The sequence below is a fragment of the Schistocerca americana genome, chromosome 3 (genome assembly GCF_021461395.2).
Source record: "Schistocerca americana isolate TAMUIC-IGC-003095 chromosome 3, iqSchAmer2.1, whole genome shotgun sequence".
NCBI classification, from domain to species: Eukaryota; Metazoa; Arthropoda; class Insecta; order Orthoptera; family Acrididae; genus Schistocerca; species Schistocerca americana.
The window spans coordinates 949,087,260-949,113,814 of record NC_060121.1 but is presented as its reverse complement, the minus strand read 5'-3'; the positions used below and the strand labels follow the sequence as shown (position 1 = coordinate 949,113,814).

General features: G+C 42.8%; 1 protein-coding gene across 1 annotated transcript in view; it reads left to right on the top strand.

The window, feature by feature from the left end:
• Positions 1 to 26,555, top strand: part of LOC124605560 (tuftelin-interacting protein 11) — a 151,549-nt gene that overhangs the window by 108,056 nt on the left and 16,938 nt on the right. The window contains exons 9-11 of the mRNA XM_047137324.1: positions 119 to 360; positions 24,731 to 24,927; positions 25,202 to 25,423. Of these exons, the coding sequence (XP_046993280.1) occupies positions 119 to 360; positions 24,731 to 24,927; positions 25,202 to 25,423 (661 nt within the window). The remainder of the gene's footprint in view (positions 1 to 118; positions 361 to 24,730; positions 24,928 to 25,201; positions 25,424 to 26,555) is intronic.

Here is a 26,555-nt window from a genome sequence, read left to right as displayed (position 1 = left end):
CCTCAATAACAAATTTACAAGCTTTACTTTTATTTCACAAGTTTTACATAATCCTGTATGGCTGTATAGTTAGTCTTTTGTTGTTAATTGTGAAGAATTTTATTTATTGGTATTTCAGGACCGATATTATGAAGAGTATCGTATGTATGAGTTGGAGAAGCTGGCATGTGGCTTGGTTGCACCCTTGATCCATGAGAAGCTGAAATCATGGAAAGCTTTAGAAAATCCAGCAGAACCAATACGTCTTTTCCAAACCTGGAAGGATATATTGGAAGTTGGACATCCGCCTGGGACAGAAAATGGCCCTTATCAGCAGTTGGTTTGGGAAGCATGGATGCCAGTCATTAGAACTGTTATTAGGTAAACTAGATGAATTTATTAATATTACTGGTGGAGAAAGATCAACTTCTCCCAGATGCTGTTGTGCCTTCTGCTTGGTTTTACTGGTTTCATCCATTGAGGATAATGTACCAAGTATTTGAGTGCAGATATATCATGTGTTAAAATTTGTTTTGATTTTGATAATTTTTAGCATCATTTGAAATTTTGTTAACTTTAATCCTTACTGCTTTCTTTTCTATAGGTAAATATGTATTCTGATTTCCAGAATTTATAAGATTTGCACCTTGTAGGACTAACGCAAACTGCGAAAATAATGACAACTTGCAGCATGGACCATAAAGGATTATAGGTCTCCCAGGAAATCTTAAATGCATAGGAAATGTAGCAGCCACAGTCTGTGTCAGAATATGTTTGTTGTAAGACAACATTGTGTCCCCTCTTGTATGTATACAAGGATCTAGAGAGTTGGGACTCAATATGATGGTGGAACTCAGATAGAATATCCGAGGTGAAATGTATGGTGCTGCCAATAGACACACACAAATCTGCAAGAGATACACTTCTAGCTTTTGGAACTAATAGTTCCTTTGTTGAAGAGAGGAGAGGGATAGGTTTAGGGAAGGTTAAAAAGGAAGGGCAGGTCACTCTGGCCATAGGATGAGAGTGCCCCACCTGTAATGAAGACGAGGCTAAGTGAAGGTACCTTTATGGTGTAGGGACTAAAGAGTTTTTTGTGTGATACTAGGAAATTCAAGAATTTCACATGATTCAATACGTTCTTGGTGCTGCCAAACTAATATGTACAAATTTAATTAAACCAAGAGGAATGGTGCACGCCTAGCACAACCTCGAAATTGCTACCTGCAGGGTGTATATGGCCAGGACAACTGGGAAATCCAGGAAAAACCAGGGAATTTTTCCTCCGGGAGAAATAAGAGAAAAAACCCAGGATTTTTTTTAGAATTCGGGTGATTTTTCATTGTGTTAGTTTGCAGTTAAATTTTTGTGATTTTGACTGGTAAGAATTGATACTCTGACAAAGAATTTTACTTTAGCTCACTTCAGAATAATATTGCAACAGTAAAAAAGAAACAATAGGCTAACACCAAAATACAGCTTTAGTCGCAAAGAAAATGTGGCACTTCCAATAACACACAGTGCACACACAAGTATCTGTGTGTCAAAGACTGTGGAATACTTCGTAACAACAAACGGCTTTCAATGTTTCCCGCGGACCTCACTTTGATGAGTGTGAGGTCACAACTATTTACATTTCAACCAGGTTGTGGGAAAATGTTGCCAGTAGTGCTTTGAGGAGCGTTGCTTTCAAAGTAATTTTCCTTGTATGCAAGATGAGTTATGTTGGGAGTGAGAATGTGTGATGAATTTATTAAATCATGGAGCTTTAGACTCTCATTCAAAACTTAACAATGAGGACCAGTCACTTTAAAAAAATTGGGCCTAGACGACCAGCCATTTATACCATTATTGAAAATTTTACTGGCACAATTGTGTTTGGTATATCTTAAAGGGTAAAATGATAAAAAGACCAAGTTTCAAGGCAAATTTTTCATATTTATTGTAATTTTTTCATAGATTACAAATTGTGCAATAACTATGGCAAAAAGTATAATCATTCTTTAAAAAAAAAGTGTGAAGTGAGTTCTTGAGCAATTTCATACTTAATTAGCTTTTCTATGGAAAAGTCGAAGTGCTCAATGAAACATGTATTCAGTCAGGTAGCCAATAGAATGTTTGTTGCACAGCAGTGAAAATTTATGATAATACTTGTCGGAAGTATTCAGCTGCTGCAATTTAAGCTGTGTGTTCATGATCTTGTGTAACCACACCCTTAAAAAAATATTTTTAATGACCAATACTATATGCAAAAGCTTAGCTTTTCTTGTAGCTGTAATGTGTGCATATTAACTTAAACTATTATCTTTTCTTATTAATGTGTCTGTGTTACTTAACAAGGATGTTGCTATTGACTGACTACATCACGTCTTATGCTCTGAACATCCGCTGTCATTGGCTGACGAGATCACACAACATGAACTCTGATTGGCTGAAAAAAGAGCTTCACAATCTCGATTTCAGTAGTTCAGCAGCTACTGTGCTATATTTGGTGGAATTCGTGTTTACACGTTTGTAATACGAAAATATGCACTGTAAATGTTTCCATACATCAAGGGTCTTCCCAAAATGCATTGTTTTTTCCTGGTTTCTTTTCTGAAAGTGATGGGAAGTTCTGTGACAGTATAAAATCTTCACCATTCAAATGATTGATAAGTTTTACAGCTGCGAGGGAAAGTACATTGTCATTCAACACAGAAAAAAATGTGTGTTCACCAGGGGTCGACTATATTTTCACTTGGGGAAAAAATGCAACTTTTGTTCACATGACCACAGTCTCTGGCTGCCGAGGTCTTGAGCTGGGAAATCCAGGAAAAAGCTTGGACTTTTTTTTCCTTGTCTGTGTATACACTCTGTACTTGTGAATTAAGTAATGAGATAACCTTACAGCAAAGCTCCTCAACAAGCAACAACATAAAAGTTCTGAATCATCATCTGGATATGCATTTAAACCATCATTCAGTCTAACTTTTTCTGATGATTGACGATGACGACAGAGATGATATTGCCCCTCATCAGCTTCCCCCTTCATTGCAAGGTCAGCAACTTGATGTCTAGAGATGTCTCACCATTTACGTGGCTACTGTTCTGCACTGCAGTCTAAGAGGATTCAGGCTCCACATGGAGGAATAGGAAGCGCTTCGTGGCTCTGCATACAACAACATTATTTCAAAATTGATTTCATCTCAGTGTTAATGGTAAGATGGCTGAAAGCAGACTGTTGTTCGTGTGTAAGACATTTCATTCCTGATCGGTTCTCCTCGCTACCAACATACAGACTGCTGCTATATCAATATACATTTGTTATATATTCAAAATGTGCTCCATCTACTTGCTGCTGCAGCAGCCCTGTGATAATGAGATATATTAGTGAATGCTAATGAGCCTTTTATTCTTGGCAAAGTTAATGTATGTAACGCATTTTCACCTCTAACAGGGTTTTAATAGTTGATCATCTCCGTAATGAGTGAGTCCTATGTATTCATGGAACAGCACATATTTTCTTTTCTATAAGAATTATCTGCTTCATAAGCTCTTCTGCATTTCCACCAATGTATGCTCAGAGCTGCTGTTGGAAATATGTATGCTGTAAGCTCTCCAACAAAAGCATCATCTTGACCTTGAGATACTTGTGACACAATCAGGAAGCATAATATAATCAGTGTAACTAAGATCATTGGTTTCCAAGCTGTTTCCTAGATTCATACACAGTTTTATATATCACACCATAATGAGCAAGAGAACAGTGTCTGCAAGACTCATTTTTACATCTTGGCCCTGCTGTCATGACAAACAGCATCAAACCACTGATGGAAATGCCTTGCAACTCTTCTTGTTTAATGACAATATTATGAAAAGGATAGATTGGCACTCGCCTTATAGCAGAGATGCTGAGTCGCAGAGGGGAGCGGGACGGCAGGGGGTGGGGGTGGGGGAGGAATAAAATAAAAAAAAATTAAAAGGAGAGAGAGAGAGAGAGAGAGAGAGACTGTCAAACAAGTAAGTTTTTGGCCAAAAAGGTCTTTATCAGAATTAGGCCACACACACACACACACACACACACACACACACACACACACACAGAGAGAGAGAGAGAGAGAGAGAGAGAGAGAGAGAGATATACAACTCTTGTATACATGACCACAGCCTCTGGCTGCCGAGGTCTTCTCATATAAAGATTTTTTTCTTTTGCAGTTTTCTGCTGCTCTTTTGGTTTTTCAATAACTTCATAATTACATTTGATGTTTAGCAGATTAGAGAGGAAGCAGCAGTTGTAGAATTTAAATGTTCTTCAGATAAGCCCATCTGTGTTAAAGATTACTGTCAGTGTCTTGGCCTTAACTTAGCTAAATTGTGGAATGAGGATCCTCTCGCTAGTATTATTGCTTAAAAGATTTTTGGAGCTCATTTGATGATGGGTTTCTCAGGTGCCCAACCTCGTTCAGTGAACTTGATGCTCCATTTAACAATTCTGCCAATTGACTAAAAATTCCATAACATTTATTTGCTGTGTACCAGGTCAGTGTATCTTCTGAAGAAACCAGTCTTGTGGCCTTGTGCTGATGAGATAAATACTGGACCAGTTTCACAAGTTAGTTTGAGATTTGATCACTTGAGAGTCTTATGGGGAACCTACAGTGTGTTGTCAGGGTGGATGCCTCATATATTTATTTAATAAATTATATCCAATCCAGTCACAGTTTTCCAAATTACATGTTTTGACTATTATTCGTTGTCCATATTAGTACATTTGCAAGTATAAAGGCTTATCCTCGGCTGATGACACCTAGTACTAGTAATTAGGTATTGTAGGTATTAGGTCTGTAAGGAGCAGAAATATGTGAACACTGAGTAATTTTCACCAATTTATTCACAAATATAGGTTACAATAACATGCATACTATACGAACTCACCTTCACCGTGTCTGTCACCCTAGCCTGAATAATTACAGACTACCAAGGCTAACCAGTGTGAACTGAGAAAGACTAATATTTGGTCCAATCCTCCACTGACAGTACATCACAAACACTTTGCCAGCATCACAGCTGTGGAGACATTTTGTGGCGGGCGGTCACCTGCACTGATGCAAGTAGCTGGCAGCTGCACGCATGTGTGAGCACGAGTTGCTGCTTGCATGCCTTTAGCTCTTACAATCAATCACGTGCAGAGAAGAGCTACCTAAGGTGTCACCTGGGCATCATAAGTTGCTTGTTGCAGCATCGGAAGTGATTGCAGTATTTATGTAATTTTCAGACTCAGTAATGGTTGGTACTGACAAGTGAGCTTTTAATGTACTAACTTAGTGGCGATGTGTGCTATAGAAACCAGACAAAGTAATATAAGAATTAAGAACATAATATTGCCACTAATTAGGGATTAACTTTACTGGAAGGCTCAAAAGACTTAACCTCTTTGCTGACCGTAGAAAGAGACTATTTCGTGTGTTGGAAAGGAGAATGTATGACTTAGTGTGAATCAGAGTTAGCAGTTGACATTTTAATATCATTTTCAAAGTTTGAATTTCGAAATATGTAACTACATCTGTGTAGATTATTTTTGAAAGGGCATCTGACCACCTGGCCATTGTGTACCTTACCACATTAGAACCACCATCAGTCCTCATATTTTAGTCTTTTTAATTCTCAAGATTGTCTCTTGATTAATATTCCTTAACACTTTTGCTGCTTTGGGTGTCTAGACGTGTCCTGCTACACGTTCCCCAGGTGATGTGGGCATACATAAGTGCGCTGCTTTGGTCTTTCTACCATGCTGTGGATGTCTGTATTCGTCTGAGCTGTTGACCACTCACTGCTGCAGACAAATTACATCCACATGTATATAAGTGAATAAAAAAATTTCGAGTATTTATCATACAACATGTGTGTGTCAGTATGCTATCATCTGCAGAAAACCTTGTTTGAATATCTTAAATTGTTTATGTGACATGGTGATTGTTATGCCCTCATGATTTGTGATGTGCAGAGAGGTGGATGGGTGCATTGCACATGACCATCCTTCAGATATAAAACCCAATAACTCGAGAATGAAATGAGATATCGTTCTGCTCTCTGTTTTAAATAAAATTTTGATATCTTATCTAAATTTCATTTGCTGCAACATACGAGATAAAATCAACTACACGCAAGGTTTACCAATGTGTTTTTACGTCTATAGACACTTTAAAATTTCATAGAATGTTTTACTTAATTTTACACAGCACACTAAGTTTTGATGGACAACGAAAAGAAATTCAGTTTTTTATCGAGAGAAGATATCAGACTCTAAGATGCGCAAAAATCCAATTTTTTCACCTAATAATTAATAAGATAATGATTCAGATGATTTTATATTGGGTGGAACGCTGTCTCTCAGCAGACACACCAGCATTTGGCGAGCAGTACAGCATAACAAAAGACACCTCAACACAGAATGCAGAGAGCACGTCTGTAACAGTGAAAGGGTTAATTATCCTGCATCATATGAGAGCAGAATTAATTTGAATATTATAAACAGATCATTAACAATGGTGTGTAATTTGGAGACAATTCGTGACATCTGTATAAACAAAACTAACCTCTGCATTGCCTGCCTGTCATTTGAGATATTTGTGGTTTAAATATTTGTAATATACAACACTGTAAATGTAAAGAAATTATAGGATGTTAGTACTGTCGAGGCCATATTCAGGCAGGTGCAAAATGTGTAGCTGTACAGGGCAGCAAAATTTTTGGGGCAGAAAAATGTTGCCATTGGTTTTTTTTTTTAAGTATAATTTTAATGTTCATTACATCAGCCTTCAGTCATTCAATAATTTATCGGCAAAGTGTTGACAAATAATTGTACCTGTCATTAAATTCGTATTTTACTACTAGTCTACCTAGTTTTTCATGTACAAGCACATTAAAGCTTTGTCAAACAGGAAGCGCACAACCTGTGTGGGCACCCGCCGCACTCTCTGTGTTGCGCGGATGCATGCTACAGCTTCCTCCTGGTCAAACAGTTGGTGGGTGCCCACACTAGCCCGCCCTTGCCTGTATTGTGCAGTTGGCAGTTTGTGATTTTCTACAAAATCTGTGGCAGGCAAATGTGAACAAGATGGCAGCAGAAATAGAAAGAATGATTGTGTTGGTGCTGGAAATTTATTTTGTACGATACGAGAATATGACACTGTGATTATAAAAATGTGATGAAAAAGGCAGCAAGAAGGAAGAAAACTGACGCAAGTGTATTTCAGACTGTAGTGTACAGTACAGTTCAGTTGGAAATAATAATGGGTTTGCACAAACTAGTGGTGTCATTGTAGGACAATTTAAGCTACAAATATACCGTTTTGACAACAGTTTCCGCTGTATTGATTGTAAGTCTATAGGCCTCAAAAAGTCATCACCATTGAGTGAGTATACTGAATGCATTTTTCACCACACACCAGCCCTTGCATATTTGTTTATTGAAAACTGCTTTTGAAGGATCTTACAGGGCTGCTGATTCGGGGAACCTTTCTTCACCTGTGAGCACAGGACAGATGGACATATTTGAGCCCGGGCATGATTTCAAAGGCTGATACATATTCCCCATCTGAACTCCCATAAAAATTCAGAAATTTAAAAACTTATGCTGCCACAGTGTCTGTCATAGTGATCCATATCGATAACCATGAAACTGTGATCAATAACTGCAAGCCAAACATTGAAAACAAGTTTTTATAACAAAAATAATTTGAGCCACTATTTTTAGGACACTTCATTCTAACATGCTTCCCATCTACGTTCTGAGTGCAGTTAGGGAATTGTCACCGTTCCATTAGTACCATCTCAATTTTCTTCCAGAATTTCTCTGCTGGTTGAGATAAATACGGTGGATGTGAAATGTCGTAGAGGTCTTGACACCCACATATCTGACTTAGCTGGAGGGAGTTGCCTTTCCCATGTGGAATTAAAAAGCAATGGTCTGGTGTGAATCACCAGTGGCCAAATATCTGGAACCAAATGTACTGTTTGTTAGTAGTAAATGTGGCGGATGGAATGAAATAATTTGCTTGTGGTGTGACAGACAGGTGAGGCTGTTTGAGCAAAACAGGAGAATCTACAAGACTGCTACAGCAATTACTTAAAATTCGTAAAGGGAGGCACCAGTTGAGCCAAGAAGTATCAGAATTGTCCATGAGCAGGTCATATGGAGTTTCTTCCTGATACACAGTTGCCACATCATAAATATCAAATGTGTTGAAGAGTCAGAGAAAACAGAGAAATATTTTCCTGATGATTGGGATTGAGAGGAAGAAGCATAATTCAATCCCTAATGTGGGACCACCTGGGGGGGGACCAAAGCGAAAATAAATAAATAAAAATGTGGCTGCAATCACAAGAAACACCACCACTTGTATCCCCTGCAATTCTTTTATCACCCAGCTCAGTGGTGTCACAATGTAGTGCTGGTCACCGTTGCAATTTTTGAATGGGGAATCTTCCAGTGACTTTTCTCGCACCAGAGAAATGTATGAGAAGGCAAAAGTTTGTTTCAGTATAGACAATTGTTGATTGACCTGTAGTTCGCACTTGTTTGTATACAGTGCTGACAATATTTTTCAGTGTATATTTTGTTCATATAGTTCAATGTTTTATGATAATAACTATTTTTGAAAATATACAGGTACAGTAAGTAATAAAATAAACTAAATGGTTTCTACAATAAATACCAATACAATGCAATAATACAACAGTACAACAACAACAATAATAATACAATAATACAACAATATAATAATACAATAAATATCTATCATAAATAATATTCTACTAAGCAGTGACAGAAGAATCAATTACATCACAAATAAAGAAGAAATTGACAAGTCTTTCCTGTGAACCTGTGGCTTTCTCTTGTTCATTTGTTTTTTGAGATTTTTGGTTAAATGAGTTTGTGTAATGTTCCCAGTTGTTGGCGAGACATTCAAAGATAACTGAAGAAACGGTGTTCGCAAGACCAAAGCTCCTCGCAAAGACAGTGAAATTCCCTGTCATCTTGTGGTTTAGTGTTAATTCTATGTTTCTACTTTTTTTTGTTCCCTCTAAGTAAGTTTGAATAAAGGCAACAGTTGATTGTCATGAGAACTGCTACTCATGTTTTTTGGACAGCAGCTGATTCACTCACAACGAGCGTAGTTCAACAACTGGATAGCTGCATCCTGTCTGTCCTCTGTTTGACTACAGCTGATCGCAGTGGCAACAGAGCGTTCTGAGTGCACCAGCAGGGCACTCTCTGTCGGACACAGCCTTACTCTCCATGTAATCACATAGCCTACAAGATCTTGCGTGTGGTGTGTTGTTCAATTCTTCATTCATTGATAGTTACATTGCTGTCATACACAACACAGCATTTCATGTGGTTCTCTATTTAAAATTAAAGTACGTAATTCGAGTACTAACATGTATTGATGTATTTGATGTAATCAAAGTACAGTGGACTCTTGACTATCTGGCTCATGACTATCCAGTCTTTGGACTATTTGACCTACGGGTACTTAATTAACATCGTAATAGTACTTCTCTGTAATAAAATGAGGATTAATTTGTTTTGCACACCAGTACTGAACTTTTTCAAAGATTTAGCAAGCAGGCACTGGGTGCAATTGCGTGGCCTTTCAAAATGTTTTGTACATCTTTTTTGCTTCTAATACATGTGGAGTCACAGTTACAATATTGAACAAATTATAGGAATCACTCATCAAAAAGTGATATTAGAAGTGCTCACAAACAACAATGAACACATGTAGAGAACAGCTGTCCTGGCAACCCTGTGTTGTTTGTTTCTTCAGTTGCATATCAGACGGCCTACTACTGGTTTTTTGTTGTCCTAGCTTCTAGGGGTCTAACACTTTGTGGAGACAAAGAAATGTTTGACTGTGCAAAAAATGGAAATATCATAATTTGTCTGGAAATAATTGCAAGGTGTGATTCTTTTTTTGGCTGACCATATAACAAGGTTTGGTGACTCAGGAAAAAGATTTACTTCATCCTTCTCACTAGCAACTTATGAAGGTTAAATATGTCTTTCGGGGAGGTCAGTGACCCAAAACATATGTAATGAAGTTATTTATTCTAAATATTTTTCAATAGTAGATTCTGTACCATATATCGCATAAGGACCAGTGAAGTATAATAATTAGATACATAAACGAAGATGGGCTCTCAGTTGAAAGAGTCCTGTGTTTTATAATAAATGCAGGTCGCAAAGCAGTTTTACAGATTTTGCTTCTATGTCTGTAGCTAGTCCTGCCGTCAGGTGCTGAGTATTCTCTGGGTTGCACAGTATTTTATTAGATGAGAACCAGTTTAACGTTAAGGTGTGGGTGTACTGTGATTTCTGGTGTAACCTTAACATATCTCGACCTGAGGTGATTAAAGTTGTGTTGCCTGCATATCAGATAACTGACTGAAGTGCAGCATAATGTGGTAAACCGTTAAATGTAACACTGAAGAAGAATGGTCCAAGGACAGAGCCCTGAGGCACCCCATAAGTGACTTTCTTCAAGGAAGAATGCCTATTTTTAATTGACACAAATTGCCTCCTGTTACTTAGATAAGAATTAATAGTTTCTAGTGCTGTATTATTTGTTCTATAATACTATAGTTTGTCTAGTAAGGTGTCATAGGGGATACAGCCAAAAGCATTACTCAAATCCCATACCTCTAGAGAGACTGTATTCTTATTTTCAAATGCAGTTAATGTCTGATTAACAATTTCAAAGACAAATTTAGACATGGCTGTTTCTCAGCAACCATATATTAATTTCAATGTGAGAATTATACAGCCAACCGGTTGCAAATAATTTTTTGGTACACTGACCTAGGTTACAACACCTCTAAGGATGTCTTCATCAGTGTGAAATTTTGATAAAACAATAAAACTACATTGCAAAAAAGCAATCATCAGAATTAAGAGCAGGTGGGCTAAAGTCGAAAAATAAAATAAAACTTTTCCAGTCTTTGGCAGAGCTCCTTCTGTGAAATTTTCATAGGCAACTACACTCCTGGAAATTGAAATAAGAACACCGTGAACTCATTGTCCCAGGAAGGGGAAACTTTATTGACACATTCCTGGGGTCAGATACATCACATGATCACACTGACAGAACCACAGGCACATAGACACAGGCAACAGAGCATGCACAATGTCGGCACTAGTACAGTGTATATCCACCTTTCGCAGCAATGCAGGCTGCTATTCTCCCATGGAGACGATCGTAGAGATGCTGGATGTAGTCCTGTGGAACGGCTTGCCATGCCATTTCCACCTGGCGCCTCAGTTGGACCAGCGTTCGTGCTGGACGTGCAGACCGCGTGAGACGACGCTTCATCCAGTCCCAAACGTGCTCAATGGGGGACAGATCCGGAGATCTTGCTGGCCAGGGTAGTTGACTTACACCTTCTAGAGCACGTTGGGTGGCACGGGATACATGCGGACGTGCATTGTCCTGTTGGAACAGCAAGTTCCCTTGCCGGTCTAGTAATGGTAGAACGATGGGTTCGATGACGGTTTGGATGTACCGTGCACTATTCAGTGTCCCCTCGACGATCACCAGTGGTGTACGGCCAGTGTAGGAGATCGCTCCCCACACCATGATGCCGGGTGTTGGCCCTGTGTGCCTCGGTCGTATGCAGTCCTGATTGTGGCGCTCACCTGCACGGCGCCAAACATGCATACGACCATCATTGGCACCAAGGCAGAAGCGACTCTCATCGCTGAAGACGACACGTCTCCATTCGTCCCTCCATTCACGCCTGTCGCGACACCACTGGAGGCGGGCTGCACGATGTTGGGGCGTGAGCGGAAGACGGCCTAACGGTGTGCGGGACCGTAGCCCAGCTTCAAGGAGACGGTTGCGAATGGTCCTCGCCGATACCCCAGGAGCAACAGTGTCCCTAATTTGCTGGGAAGTGGCAGTGCGGTCCCCTACGGCACTGCGTAGGATCCTACGGTCTTGGCGTGCATCCGTGCGTCGCTGCGGTCCGGTCCCAGGTCGACGGGCACGTGCACCTTCCGCCGACCACTGGCGACAACATCGATGTACTGTGGAGACCTCACGCCCCACGTGTTGAGCAATTCGGCGGTACGTCCACCCGGCCTCCCGCATGCCCACTATACGCCCTCGCTCAAAGTCCGTCAACTGCACATACGGTTCACGTCCACGCTGTCGCGGCATGCTACCAGTGTTAAAGACTGCGATGGAGCTCCGTATGCCACGGCAAACTGGCTGACACTGACGGCGGCGGTGCACAAATGCTGCGCAGCTAGCGCCATTCGACGGCCAACACCGCGGTTCCTGGTGTGTCCGCTGTGCCGTGCGTGTGATCATTGCTTGTACAGCCCTCTCGCAGTGTCCGGAGCAAGTATGGTGGGTCTGACACACCGGTGTCAATGTGTTTTTTTTTTTTCCATTTCCAGGAGTGTAGTTTGGCAAGTTTAACTTAAATTTTATATTTTTTTATATTTATTTTATGTAAGCTTTATGAAAAATTTCGTACAGCTCTGTGCCACATTTGTAATTAATTTTATACATATTGTAAAGTGAAATTTTTGTGATTCTGGCAACATTATCAGTGTATCATTTAAGCTTTTCACCTTTTCTGTTTGGTTTAGAACTGTTTCTTTTCAGTGGTGAACAAGAGCACCATAAATCAATATACACTGTGTGATCAAAAGTATCAAGACACCCCTGAAAACATACGTTTTTCATATTAGTTGCATTGTGCTGCCACCTACTGCCAGGTTCTCCATATCAGCAACCTCAGTAGTCATTAGACATCGCGAGAGAGCAGGATGGGGGGGCTCCGTGGAACTCATGGACTTCAAACGTGGTCAGGTGATTGGGTGTCACTTGTGTCATATGTCTGTACGCGAGATTTCCACTCTCCTAAACATCCCTAGGGCCACTGTTTCTGATGAGTTAGTGAAGTGGAAACTTGAAGTGATGTGTACAGCACAAAAGCTTACACTCCGACCTCGTCAGTTGACTAACAGAGACCGCCGACAGTTGAAGAGTGTCGTAATGTGTAACAGACAGACAACTATCCAGACCATCACACATGAATTCCAAACTGCATCAGGATCCACTGCAAGTACTATGACAGTTAGGCAAGAGGTGAGAAAACTTGGCTTTCATGGTCGAGCGGCTGCTCATAAGCCACACATCATGCTGGTAAATGCCAAACAATGACTCACTTGGTGTAAGGAGCGTAAACATTGGACGATTGAACAGTGAAAAAAACGTTGTGTGGAGTGACAAATCATGGTACACAATGTGGCAATCTGATGGCATTTTGTGGGTAAGGCGAATGTCCGGTGAACGTCATCTGCCAGCGTGTGTAGTGCCAACAGTAAAATTTGGGGCTGGTGGTGTTATGGTGTTGTGTTCTTCATAGAAGGAGCTTGCACCCCTTGTTGTTTTACATGGCACTATCACAGCACAGGCCTACTTTGATGTTTTAAGCACCTTCTTGCTTCCCACTGTTGAATAGCAATTTGGGGATGGCGATAGCATCTTTCAACACGATCGGGCACCTGTTCATAAAGCACAGCCTTTAGCAGAGTGGTTACATGACAATAACAACCCTGTAATGGACTGGCCTGCACAGAGTCCTGACCTGATTCCTATAGAACACCTTTGGGATGTTTTGGAAAGCCAGCTTCATGCCAGGCCTCACCAACTGACATCGATTCCTCTCATCAGTGCAGCATTCTGTGAAGAATGGGCTGCCATTCCCGAAGAAACCTTCCAGCACCTGATTGAAAGTATGCCTGCACAAGTGGAAGCTGCCGTCAAGGCTAAGTGTGGGCCAACACCATATTGAATTCCAGCATTACTGATGGAGGGTGCCACGAACTTGTAAGGCATTTTCAGCCAGGTGCCCAGATACTTTTGAGCCCATAGTGTGTGTCTTAAAGAAGTTAATAGAGAGAGTTTCAACAGTTGGTTTGTCTACAAGTCCCAGTTTGCATTTCTCAGGCAATCTGTGAATAACATCTGACCTAAACACGTCATGCCTGGCTTCGTATTTGCAGTCACACAGTTATTATCTGACTGTGCATAATGGTACGTGAGGAATGGTGGATCATGATCTGCAAAACATTCATCTGCTATTCTAACAGCGTATAAGTTTCGTGAGAAATCAGCTATAATTTTGTCCAAAAGAGGCATTCCCACTTGTTGGGTTATTATTAATACAATATAAATTTAATGACCTGAATAGGTTTAAAAATGTTTAGGGCTGGACTCATCTGAGTCAGACAACCCTATATGTTGAAATTGCCATATACTGCATTTGTTTTGAGTTTTAAAATTTTTCTCATCATTTGTCAATTTCCACCCCCCCCCCCCCCCAAAAAAAAAAAAAAAAAAAAAAAAAGAAGCTACATCGCCATTTGGAGATCTGTATACAAACTGTCAATTATTGTACTCTGCTTGATCAGTCTTATACAACTCAATTCTCCATTTAATGCAGAGGAGTATGAGCATAAATTTATTTTAGAAAATGGTGTGTATTGTCAGGTACACATTGCAACCCCTACCCACATTTTTCTTCCCATTTCTGCACATTATAGCTGCCAGAATGTACTCATTAGGTATGAAGAAATCTACTAGATTTTCTATAAGCCAGTGATCTGAGACACACAATGCATTACATTTTATCCAGTAATGTGTTCCTAATACTGTGAATGTTTACTTGCAGGAGGATAAGTAATTAGCATTTTTTTTTCTCTCTAGGCAATCAGGACCCAGTATTTTTTACAGGAAGCATTTGTACTGTGTGATGACTCGTACTGTGAACAAAGAAGAATATACGGGTATTTGTCTATTGTAGTTCTCTGTTGACACATGAACTTGAAGTTATATTGCATCTATGGGGTATTGTAACAACAACTGAACTTTTTGATTGCTTATGTTCTAAGAACATTTTTATATTTTTAATACAGGTGACTGGTTCATTATATGCCACATAATTTGAACCACTTAAATACATAACATAGTTTCTTGCGACATTACTTTTGTTTGGCTGATATCTTCTAGGAGAGCACTCGTTTTTGCTCCCAGTTTTGGGGTTCCAGTAGCTGCAGTGTTGCTATTTATGTCATTTACTACACTAGTTAATTTTTTGCCGTGACTGTCTGCAAAAAACACCACATTGTATTTATTACCTCATAGATTTTTGTTTGAATTGCCATGTCTTTAGCCAGCAATGTAGTTTCCTGTTGTTTATAAAAGTGTTCATTGTCGTCATTATTAATACTACAGTCAGTGTCTGTGCTGCTTTTGTGACAGTATGTTTATCTTGGCTTTTTGTTGCTGGTGATACACATTTTTCTTGTTGGAGTTGTTATTTGAAGCACTAGAACCCTTGTTCAGAGTAAGGAGTTTGTTATTATCGCGTTTTTAGTCACATCATGAGCACAGTACATCGGTTGTGTGTTGCTCACTTTCTGTTGTTAGTTTTTTTTTGTTTTTACTACTTTGAATTTCTTCATGTGGTCCTCATATTCGAAATGTGTTGTAGCTAATTCCTCTTTTAGTGCATTAATATCTTCTTCCTGTGATGCCAAAAGAACTTTAAGAATGCATACAGTGAAGCATTCAGCAGATAGTTTTTCTGTTAATATTTTGTGTGTCTTCAAGAGTTCTCCATGTTCAGAACGTATTGCTGCTAGATCTTCTTTTACTATATTTATTTCCTTTTCATTTATTGTTAGGGAATCCTTTAAATTGATTTCTACTAAAAGTTTGGCACATGTACAACACTGCCACTGATCTTCATCGTTTATGAATTTGTGATTTATTTTTACGCACTTATCATGAACCCAAACCCTTTCATTCTGTAGATAAAATACATCTTACTATCATTATGGAGCACATATAACATACAGAACAATCGCATAATAACTAACTAAATATTAGTTACCTGCATGGATACTATCAGAAAGCTGCACTGCATATAGTTACAAAAGGTCCTACTTCAAGAGAGGACAGAAATGTCAGTCCATACCACGTTATTAGTAGAACTGTTTTCCTCATACTCTAATCGTTGAACTACTCAAGAATTTCTTGTCAAAATTCGTGTCACTGTCTTTGAAGACTCCATCCTCCGTGGGTGCTGATGACCATGATGTTGAGTGCCCCACAAACCATCATCATCATCATCATCATCATCATCCATCCTCCATCCTCCACCTGACAATGTATGCTATGAGCACGTGGAACTATATAATTTTTTGTGCCTTGATGCTTTTATAAGAAAATTTAATGTCTAGCAGCAAGTTTAATTAATTCATGTGCTAAACTTACCACCACCACCACCACCACCACCACCACCACCACCACCACGATCATCGTCATTGTTATCAATCTGCTTCAAGTTTCAGGTGCTATAAGTATTTTTATTGTACTAGTTGAAATTGATGGAAAACAAAATAAATTGTGGTATGATGTAGAATTGTTTGTATGAGGATATGTAGCCACTATCTTATAGAAGAAGAAATGAGCAGTGGATAGGTGCACATACATGATGATATTGATGGCTGTGTGTTCCCATAGGAGACAATTGCAACGCATTCAGGTTTTCATTAGTTTACCCGAGCGATTAAAAGTGAATCCACGAATAGCTCCTTAAAAAAACCCTTGGCCAATGTTCTCTCCATCTTTCTCTCCTTTTCCAAGCTTCTGGTGTATCTCTAATAATCGTGTGTGTGGAATATTAAAACCTAATTTTCCTTCCTTCATTCATTCATTCACTCAGATTTGTTCTTCTTTGTCAGACCACACTAACCTCATGTATACATGTACAAGAAAGAGCCATCAGCTTTCCCTCCTCCTAACTTGCCTTTCCTCCTAACCCCCTTTGCTCATAACCCCCTTTGCTCCTAACTCCCCTTGCTCCTGACCCCCTTTGCTCCTAACTCCCCTTGCTCCTGACCTCCCCTCCCTTTCGACCTCCCCTCCCTCCTGACCTCCCCTCCCTTTCGACCTCCCCTCCCCTCCCGGCCTCCCCTCCCCTCCCAGCCTTCCTTCCCTCCCTCCCTCCCTCCCGGCCTTCCTTCCCTTCCTCCCTCCCTCCCGGCCTTCCTTCCCTTCCTCCCTCCCTCCCGGCCTTCCTTCCGGCCTTCCTTCCCTCCCTCCCTCCCTTCCCTCCATCTCTCCCTCCCCTCCCTCCCTCCCTCCCTCCCTCCCTCCCTCCCCTCCCTCCCTCCCTCCCTCCCTCCCAGCCTTCCTTCCCTCCCTCCCTCCCTCCCTCTTGGCCTTCCTACCCTCCCTCCCTCCTTCCCTCTCGGCCTTCCTTCCCTCCCTCCTTCCCTCTCGGCCTTCCTTCCCTCCCTCCCTCCTTCCCTCTCGGCCTTCCTTCCCGCCCAGCCTTCCTTCCCTCCCTCCTTCCCTCCCTTCCTTCCCTCCCTCCCACCTGGCCTTCCTTCCCTCCTTCCCTCCCTCCTGACCCACCTTTCCTTCCTTCCCTCCTTCCCTCCCTCCTGACCCACCTTTCCTTCCTTCCCTCCTTCCCTCCCTCCTGACCCACCTTTCCTTCCTTCCTTTCTTCCTTCCTTCCTTCCCTCCCCTCCTGACCTTCCTTCTTTCCCTCCCATTTGATCTTCCTTCCCTCCCTCCCTCCCTTCCTTCTCTCCCTCCCACTTGATCTTCCTTCCTGACTTTCCTCCCTTCCCTCCCTCCCGGCCTTCCTTCCCTCCCTCCTGGCCTTCCTTCCCTCCCTCCTGACTTCCCTCCCTACCGACCCTTCCTTCCTTCCTTCCTCCCTCCCTTCCCTCCCTCCTGACTTCCCTCCCTACCGACCCTTCCTTCCTCCCTTCCTTCCTTCCCTCCCTCCTGGCCTTCCTTCACTCCCTCCTGGCCTTCCTTCCCTCCCTCCTGGCCTTCCTTCCCTCCCTCCTGGCCTTCCTGCCCTCCCTCCTGTCTCTTCCTTCCCTCCCTCCTGGCCTTCCTACCTTCCCTCCTGACCCTTCCTTCCTTCCCTCCTACCCTCCCTCCTGACCCTTCCTTCCCTCCTACCCTCCATCCTGACCCTTCCTTCCCTCCCTCCCTCCTTCCCTCCTAACCCCTCCTTGCCACTAATTCTCCCTTTCCTCCTAATCGTTCCCCTCCTTGCAACAATTTTCCATTTACCTCCTCCTTCCTCCTGACCTCCCCCCCTCGTCCTCCTGACTTCCCCCCCCCTTGTCTTCCTGACCCTCCCACTCCCCTAGTCCTGACCCTGTTATCTCATCCTTAATGCTACCTTCCCTCCCAGCCTTCCCACCCTCCCTCCCGGCCTTCCTTCCCTCCCTCCCTCCTGGCCTTCCTTCCCTCCCTCCCTCCCGGCCTTCCTTCCCTCCTTCCCTCCCTCCCTCCCTTCTGACCCACCATCCTAACCCTCACTCCTGACCTCCTTTGCTTCCTTCCTTCCTTCCTTCCTTCCTTCCCTCCCCCCTGACCTTCCTTCTTTCCCTCCCATTTGTTCTTCCTTCCCTCCCTCCCTTCCTCCCTTCCTTCTCTCCCTCCCACTTGATCTTCCTTCCTGACTTTCCTCCCTTCCCTCCCTCTCGGCCTTCCTTCCCTCCCTCCCGGCCTTCCTTCCCTCCCTCCTGGCCTTCCTTCCCTCCCTCCTGACTTCCCTCCCTATCGACCCTTCCTTCCTTCCTTCCTCCCTTCCTTCCTTCCTTCCTTCCCTCCCTCCTGGCCTTCCTTCCCTCCCTCCTGGCCTTCCTTCCCTCCCTCCTGGCCTTCCTTCCCTCCCTCCTGGCCTTCCTTCCCTCCCTCCTGGCCTTCCTGCCCTCCCTCCTGGACTTCCTTCCCTCCCTCCTGGCCTTCCTGCCCTCCCTCCTGTCCCTTCCTTCCCTCCCTCCTGGCCTTCCTACCCTCCCTCCTGACCGTTCTTTCCCTCCCTCCTGGCCTTCCTACCCTCCCTCCTGACCCTTCCTTCCTTCCCTCCTACCCTCCCTCCTGACCCTTCCTACCCTCCCTCCTGCCCTCCCTCCTGACCCTTCCTTCCCTCCCTCCCACCCTTCTAACCCCTCCTTGCTACTAATTCTCCCTTTCCTCCTAATCGTTCCCCTCCTTGCAACAATTTTCCATTTACCTCCTCCTTCCTTCTGACCTCCCCCCCTCGTCCTCCTGACCTCCCCCCCTCGTCCTCCTGACCTCCCCCCTCGTCCTCCTGACCTCCCCCCTCGTCCTCCTGACCTCCCCCCTCGTCCTCCTGACCTCCCCCCTCGTCCTCCTGACCTCCCCCCTCGTCCTCCTGACCTCCCCCCTCGTCCTCCTGACCTCCCCCCTCGTCCTCCTGACCTCCCCCCTCGTCCTCCTGACCTCCCCCCTCGTCCTCCTGACCTCCCCCCCTCGTCCTCCTGACCTCCCCCCCTCGTCCTCCTGACCTCCCCCCCTCGTCCTCCTGACCTCCCCCCCTCGTCCTCCTGACCTCCCCCCCTCGTCCTCCTGACCTCCCCCCCTCATCCTCCTGACCTCCCCCCCTCATCCTCCTGACCTCCCCCCCGTTGTCTTCCTGACCCTCCCACTCCCCTAGTCCTGACCCTGTTATCTCATCCTTAATGCTACCTTCCCTCCCAGCCTTCCCTTCCTCCCTCCCTCCCGGCCTTCCTTCCCTCCCTCCCTCCCTCCCTCCCTCCCTCCCTCCCTCCCTCCCTCCCTCCCTCCCTCCCTCCCTCCCTCCCGGCCTTCCTTCCCTCCCTCCCTCCCGGCCTTCCTTCCCTCCCTCCCTCCCTCCCTCCCTCCCGGCCTTCCTTCCCTCCCTCCCTCCCTCCCTCCCTCCCGGCCTTCCTTCCCTCCTTCCCTCCCTCCCTCCCTCCCTCCTGACCCACCTTCCTAACCCTCACTCCTGACCTCCTTCCTTCCTTCCTTCCTTCCTTCCCTCCCTCCCTCCCTCCCTCCCTCCCTCCCTCCCTCCCTCACTCTCGGCCTTCCTTCCCTCCCTCCCTCCCTCTCGGCCTTCCCTCCCTCCCTCCTTCCCTCTCGGCCTTCCTTCCCTCCCTCCCTCCTTCCCTCTCGGCCTTCCTTCCCGCCCAGCCTTCCTTCCCTCCCTCCTTCCCTCCCTCCCTCCTTCCCTCCCTCCCAGCCTTCCCTCCCTCCCAGCCTGCCCTCCCTCCCTCCTTCCCTCCCTTCCTTCCCTCCCTCCCTCCCTCCTGGCCTTCCTTCCCTCCTTCCCTCCCTCCTGACCCACCTTTCCTTCCTTCCCTCCTTCCCTCCCTCCTGACCCACCTTTCCTTCCTTCCTTTCTTCCTTCCTTCCCTCCCCTCCTGACCTTCCTTCTTTCCCTCCCATTTGATCTTCCTTCCCTCCCTCCCTCCCTTCCTTCTCTCCCTCCCACTTGATCTTCCTTCCTGACTTTCCTCCCTTCCCTCCCTCCCGGCCTTCCTTCCCTCCCTCCTGGCCTTCCTTCCCTCCCTCCTGACTTCCCTCCCTACCGACCCTTCCTTCTATCCTTCCTCCCTTCCTTCCTTCCTTCTCTCCCTCCTGGCCTTCCTTCCTTCCTTCCTTCCTTCTCTCCCTCCTGGCCTTCCTTCCCTCCCTCTTGGCCTTCCTTCCCTCCCTCCTGGCCTTCCTGCCCTCCCTCCTGTCCCTTCCTTCCCTCCCGCCCTCCCTCCCTCTCTCCCTCCCTCCCTTCCTCCCTTCCTTCTCTCCCTCCCACTTGATCTTCCTTCCTGACTTTCCTCCCTTCCCTCCCTCCCGGCCTTCCTTCCCTCCCTCCTGACCCTTCCTACCCTCCCTCCTGACCCTTCCTACCCTCCCTCCTGCCCTCCCTCCTGACCCTTCCTTCCCTCCCTCCCTCCCTTCTAACCCCTCCTTGCTACTAATTCTCCCTTTCCTCCTAATCGTTCCCCTCCTTGCAACAATTTTCCATTTACCTCCTCCTTCCTTCTGACCTCCCCCCCTCGTCCTCCTGACCTCCTCCCCTCGTCCTCCTGACTCCCCCCCCTTGTATTCCTGACCCTCCCACTCCCCTAGTCCTGACCCTGTTATCTCATCCTTAATGCTACCTTCCCCATAACACTGGCTAAATTCTGGTTCTTTTCCAGCTTGAAACCCTGTCCCCAACCTTTATCGTTCCTTCCCTGCCAACTCCCCTCAGATGTTGACTCATCATGCCTAACACCTTCCTTTCTCCTTCCTCCCAGTCACCTTCCGTCCCCTTGTGCACCTTCTTCCTCCCTCACCTAATGCTGCAGTAATTGTTTGTTTGTCTATCCACTGCCCTTTTCTTTTTCATTTCAGTTAGGACATTACATTATCACATCAATGAATTGTTTGTTTGCTAAAGAAAGTGTATTTTCAGTGTGCGTGGTAGGTTTTGACTGCAGAGTCTTATCTTGAATGATGAGAAGCAACTCATGTTCCAAAGGAAATTTTTGTTTGTTTGTCACAGAATGCTCAGTGACCAGGCTTTGTATTTTTGCTATTGATGGCAGCTAAATGCATTATTTTTGGGTCCTCTGTGTTACAGATAAAATGATTTCTAATTCAATTTCCTGTATGACATGTCTGTGTTAACATTGGAAAAACTTATTTAGAAATTATTAATATTATTTGAAAGGCACATTTGGAAAAGGTAAGCGACCTCCAGCACCACATCTGGAAAATATTTCTTTCAAACTTATCTGCAGAGCTGTTCAGTGCTAGTTATTCACTTTTGCTATGTAGGGTGTTAACTAATGTTAATTTGAAAATCTGTATTTATGGTAATTACTACAATCTCATCATATAAAATTACTATTATTTGTAAGAAGACAACGTTGACTGCCTAAAGTTAATGCCAAAAAGGATTTTTTGAAAGAGCATGGCCAGTTCTTTCCCTAACTCGAATAGGGCTCTGTTTCTAACCATTTCGTCTTTAACCAGATTTTAAATACTAGTCTTAGTTCCTTTTGCAATGACCAGTTTATTATATCATAGTTTGCACCTTGAAGAAAGTGGCAGGAAAGTACTGTACTTGAATATTACTTTGATTCAAAAATTTTGAAGTAATTGACCTGAAAATACCACTAATTCAGAGGTAATCTAGTGGAGGTAGCAAGGAAGTGAATATAATAGTAAAGATCAATTGCTCCCATTATTCATTATTCAACTTATATTCCTGAAAATACATGCCTCATCCATTGAATTTAACACAGGCTGGCAAAATATTTCTTCCATGTGTTAACAGCAGTGCCTGTCTTGACACATGGCTGAGATTTATACACTCTTCACTTAATATTGGAACGAGTTATATGCATGTCATTTATTACAACTAACTTCCATTTGGTACATCCATGTGTCACTCATAATACATTTGTTAAAATTTTAGAGAGATTGACCAGGACTTACCTTCAGTAGGTGCAATTTTTAGTAGTGTTAACAGAAATACTTTGAAGTTGAAAGTAGTGGTCCTAGCTTTTGGACTGTTAGACTGTGTGTTCTTCTTCTTCTTCTTCTTCTTCTTCTTCTTCTTCTTTTTTTTTTTTTTAAAAAAAAAAAGACAGATTGCTGGGGAAAAAGGGAAAAACAAGGGGTTCATTCAGACTGAGTGGAGTGTGATGCACCTTGTTACTGAAAAGAGACATAAAAGATGAAGGACAAAGTATATGTGGTCAAGAGAGCTCATTGACAAAGACTCTATCATAGATGCTAGAAGAAACAGGGTGAGAAATAAATGTTGATTAAAAGAGGAACGAAATGGAAAAGCGAAAATAATAATGAGTGATTCTTCAGGCTTTGTTGGCTGATTTACAAGTTTCTTTTTTTTGCAGCTAAGTTGTCATTTACTCTTTCCACAATATTTCAACAACTTCCCTGTGGTCAATACAGCAAGATAAGATCCCCAACAGGTACAGTGAACTTAGTGCAGCTGCTTCACATGACAACTCTGACCAGTCATTTAACAAAGTTCTGTTTATGGTTCTATGGCAAAGTCTTGGGCAGCTAGTCAGTCTTACAGCAGCAGTTTGAAGTCTGTGGAGGAAACCTGGCAGCAGTGCTGCTGTCATGGATCTTCTTTTGCCATATGAAGCTTTGTCACATGTTAAGTGCAGATTTCATTACTCTCTGGACTCCAACCAAACTGTGAATACAACATGCCATGTGGTATCCTAGCAGTTGTTGCCAAAATCGTAAAGCAATCAAAAGAAATTCCAAACCAACTAAAAGACTATGCCAAAATGTGAAAAAGTTTAAGTTACTTATTAAGTTTGGTTAGAGTCTGTGTAGCAGGAAACGAAGTGTGCACTTGAGACATCATGAAGGTATCAAGGGAAATTGTCGAAGTATAGTGTAAAGAGAAAATGACAGCTTAAAACCCATAAACTTGTGATGCAACAGTAATGCAGCTAAGGAATAGGAAGAAACACAAAAATAGAGTGGAAGAGCTGGGGATAACTCTCTCTCTCTCTCTCTCTCTCTCTCTCTGTCTCTCTCTCTGTGTGTGTGTGTGTGTGTGTGTGTGTGTGTGTGTGTGTGTGTGTATGTGTGTGTGTTGTTGGAAAGGATGGGAGAAAATAAATGATTAAAGAATGAGTGGGTAATGAAATTTTACCTCGTAGGACAAGGGAGTGGATTTTGCTGGCATAACTAAAGTACAGGAGATTGAGATTATGAGATGGTGTGTTGGAGAACAAGTTCTTACTTTTGCAATTTTGGGAAATTAATGCTGGGTGGGAGGAACGAATGGCCCTTGAGTGTAGCAGCCACTAAGGTTTTATCTGGAACATTTGTGATGTTAAAGAAGAAGAATGCCTGAGAAAGATTATTGTTATATATGTTGGGAATTGGTGTTGGGGGGGAAATACATTTACAATTGGACATGTAGGATTTAGGAAAGCGGGCATTTGTTATGTGAGAGGGGAGTCAGTAATTGAAGTGGAGGTACTATAGTTTCTTCATTGGTTTGATGTATTCTGAGATTAGAATGGAAGCCTTTTTGAGATGGAGGTTAACATCCAATGAGGTATTATGACCAGATAAATTAAAGTTTCCCCCTCTCCCCCTCTCTCTCACTTCTCACTATATGTTTTTCCTTCCTCTCTGAACTGAAGCTGACACAGTGTTTATCAGTGTGCTATCATTGACATCATACTCAATCTATAGCTTGCTGTTTGCCTTCACCCATCCTGGTAGCAGGTGGACTACTTCCCAGTCTTTGTGAGCAGCAGCCCCCTCCCCCCTCCTTACTCTCATGCCTTGCCCCTTCCACCTCTTTTTCCAGCTTTCCTCTATCAATCCTTTTCTTCCTCCCTGAAGTTCCAGTAGCTAGACTCTACTTCGTTTTTGTTGGGGTTTCTAAAAATTGCACCTCCTGAAGGTAACTTTATTTTTACTTCAGCTAATTTTTTTTAGCTGATATTAGATTACAATTTTATGATGCTAAATGTTGTTAAATGGTGACCTGTTAAATAAATAGATCAACTTTCATTCCTGAGGCACTGGATTAACATGTAACGTGCTGCAGCAAGCAGTTTGATGCCGGTTGTGCCTCAGCTAAATCTAGGTCATCTTACAGAGAGAATTTTCAGAACTGTACGTCCCAGGCAGTTTTTCCCCAAGTGCTGTTCATATGTAGTCAGTGAGTGGTGGACATAGATTAATGAATTTTTTTGGAGCTATTGTTATTCAGTATAATAAAATTCTACCACATTAGTGTTAATTGTTGATCTTTAAATTTGTTGACTTTTTCAATGCTTCAGTAAGCAGATTATGTATTTCTTATTCTTTCATTGTGAATACTTTGTTGACAGCACATGGAATTGTCGAGACTGTGAACCTGTCATCAATCTCCTGGAACTCTGGCTGCCACTGTTGCCAACTTGGGTCTTGGAAAATATCAGAGAGCAGCTAGTTTTGCCTCGTATTCAACGGGAAGTGGAAGAATGGAATCCTGTTACTGATACTGTCCCTATACATGCATGGATACATCCATGGCTGCCATTGCTTGGTATGTAAGTTCACATTGATATAACTGGATCACGATACAGGTACACTTACTGTACTTTTCAGTTTTACTGCTAAATCACCTTCTCTTCAAATAGTACAGTAATTTTATTTCTTTAATTTGTTCTTGAAAAATGAGTCTCTTTCACTTTTAATGCAGTTTTGAAAAGGGTTTGAATTCTTTCCTGTTTAAAGAAATTTGTGTATAGTGATGCTTAAATATTCACTCATCATTTTATTGTGTTAGAGATATCATATTCCTTTTATTTTCGCTGCAGGGCATCGTATGGATTCTACTGTGTTCCCTGTCATTCGTAGTAAGCTGAGCAAAGCATTAGTAAATTGGCATCCTTCAGATCATTCTGCAAGGTTGATGCTGCAGTCCTGGAATGCTGTTTTTCCTCGTGGTGATATGGAAGCTTTCCTAGTGCATAATATACTGCCAAAATTGCAGTTAGCATTACAAGAAATGACTATCAATCCACAACAGCAGCAGTACGGTGAGTTGATTTTATAGAGTTTCCTTTTATAAAAATATTAAAATAGCAGTAACATGAAGATACTTAATGCAAGGCGGTCCTGTTTTAATCATTGCAGCATGATTTTAACATGTAGCATTGGTCTATCAGATTAGGAGACCTAGCAGTGCATAGCTACCTAATCTTTCATTTGCCGCACTATGCTATGTGGAGATCTCTGAGTCATGGCACCAAGCTTAACCTTTTTCTTTTTATTCTCATCCATGATAGTGACATTATCTACATAGGTTGAAGGGTATAGTATTAAAGGACTTCCAGTAAGTGCTGGACTGTAGAGTAATGTGATTGAATGTTAGACTTCACAATGACAACATTTGCTGGGATACCCTAAATTGTGAATATTTTCAATTGTTTTAAAAAAGGAATTAAATAACCTCTATTAGACATCACACTTCTAAATGTTGAAAATGAGCTCACATTAGGTTGGTGCATAAGTTCATAGTGTTTTTGTTTTGCAATGTTAGTATTCCAATCAGTGTGTTTATTTATCGATTGTCATTTTTTTATTGGTAGTTCACTGTTGCTATTTGAGTTTACGTATTGTCATTTAGAGATAGTGAGTGGAGCTGTGGACACTAGAAAATGGAGTGCCAAGTGAAGAAATCAGAACATTTCCAACATCTTTTTTCTGTTTGAGTTCCTTAGTGGGGTGACAGCAGTCGAGGCAGCCAGAAACATGTGTACCATTTATGAGGATTATGCCATTCTACAACACATGGCAAGAAAATGATTTTCTCAATTTAAGGAGGAAGACCTTCGTGGTTTGATGATGATTGTTTAAGTGCATTAATCCACAATGATCCATGTCAGTGCACTCGAGAGCTGTTAGATTTGATGAATTGTGACCATTGCACCATCATGCGAAATTTGCATGCATTGGGTAAGGTTCAAAAATCCGGTGCGTGCTCTAAGCCAAAATAACAAGAATCAGCAGTTGGACATATATGCAGCTGTGCTTGCTCGTTATCAATTGGCTAGTGAACAACACTGACGATTCCTATCCTGCATCGACACTGGTGACGAGAAATTGTGTCTTTATGCTAAAATAAGGACTGCTGACAAAGGCCTTAATGGCCGAAAGCTATAATTGTGT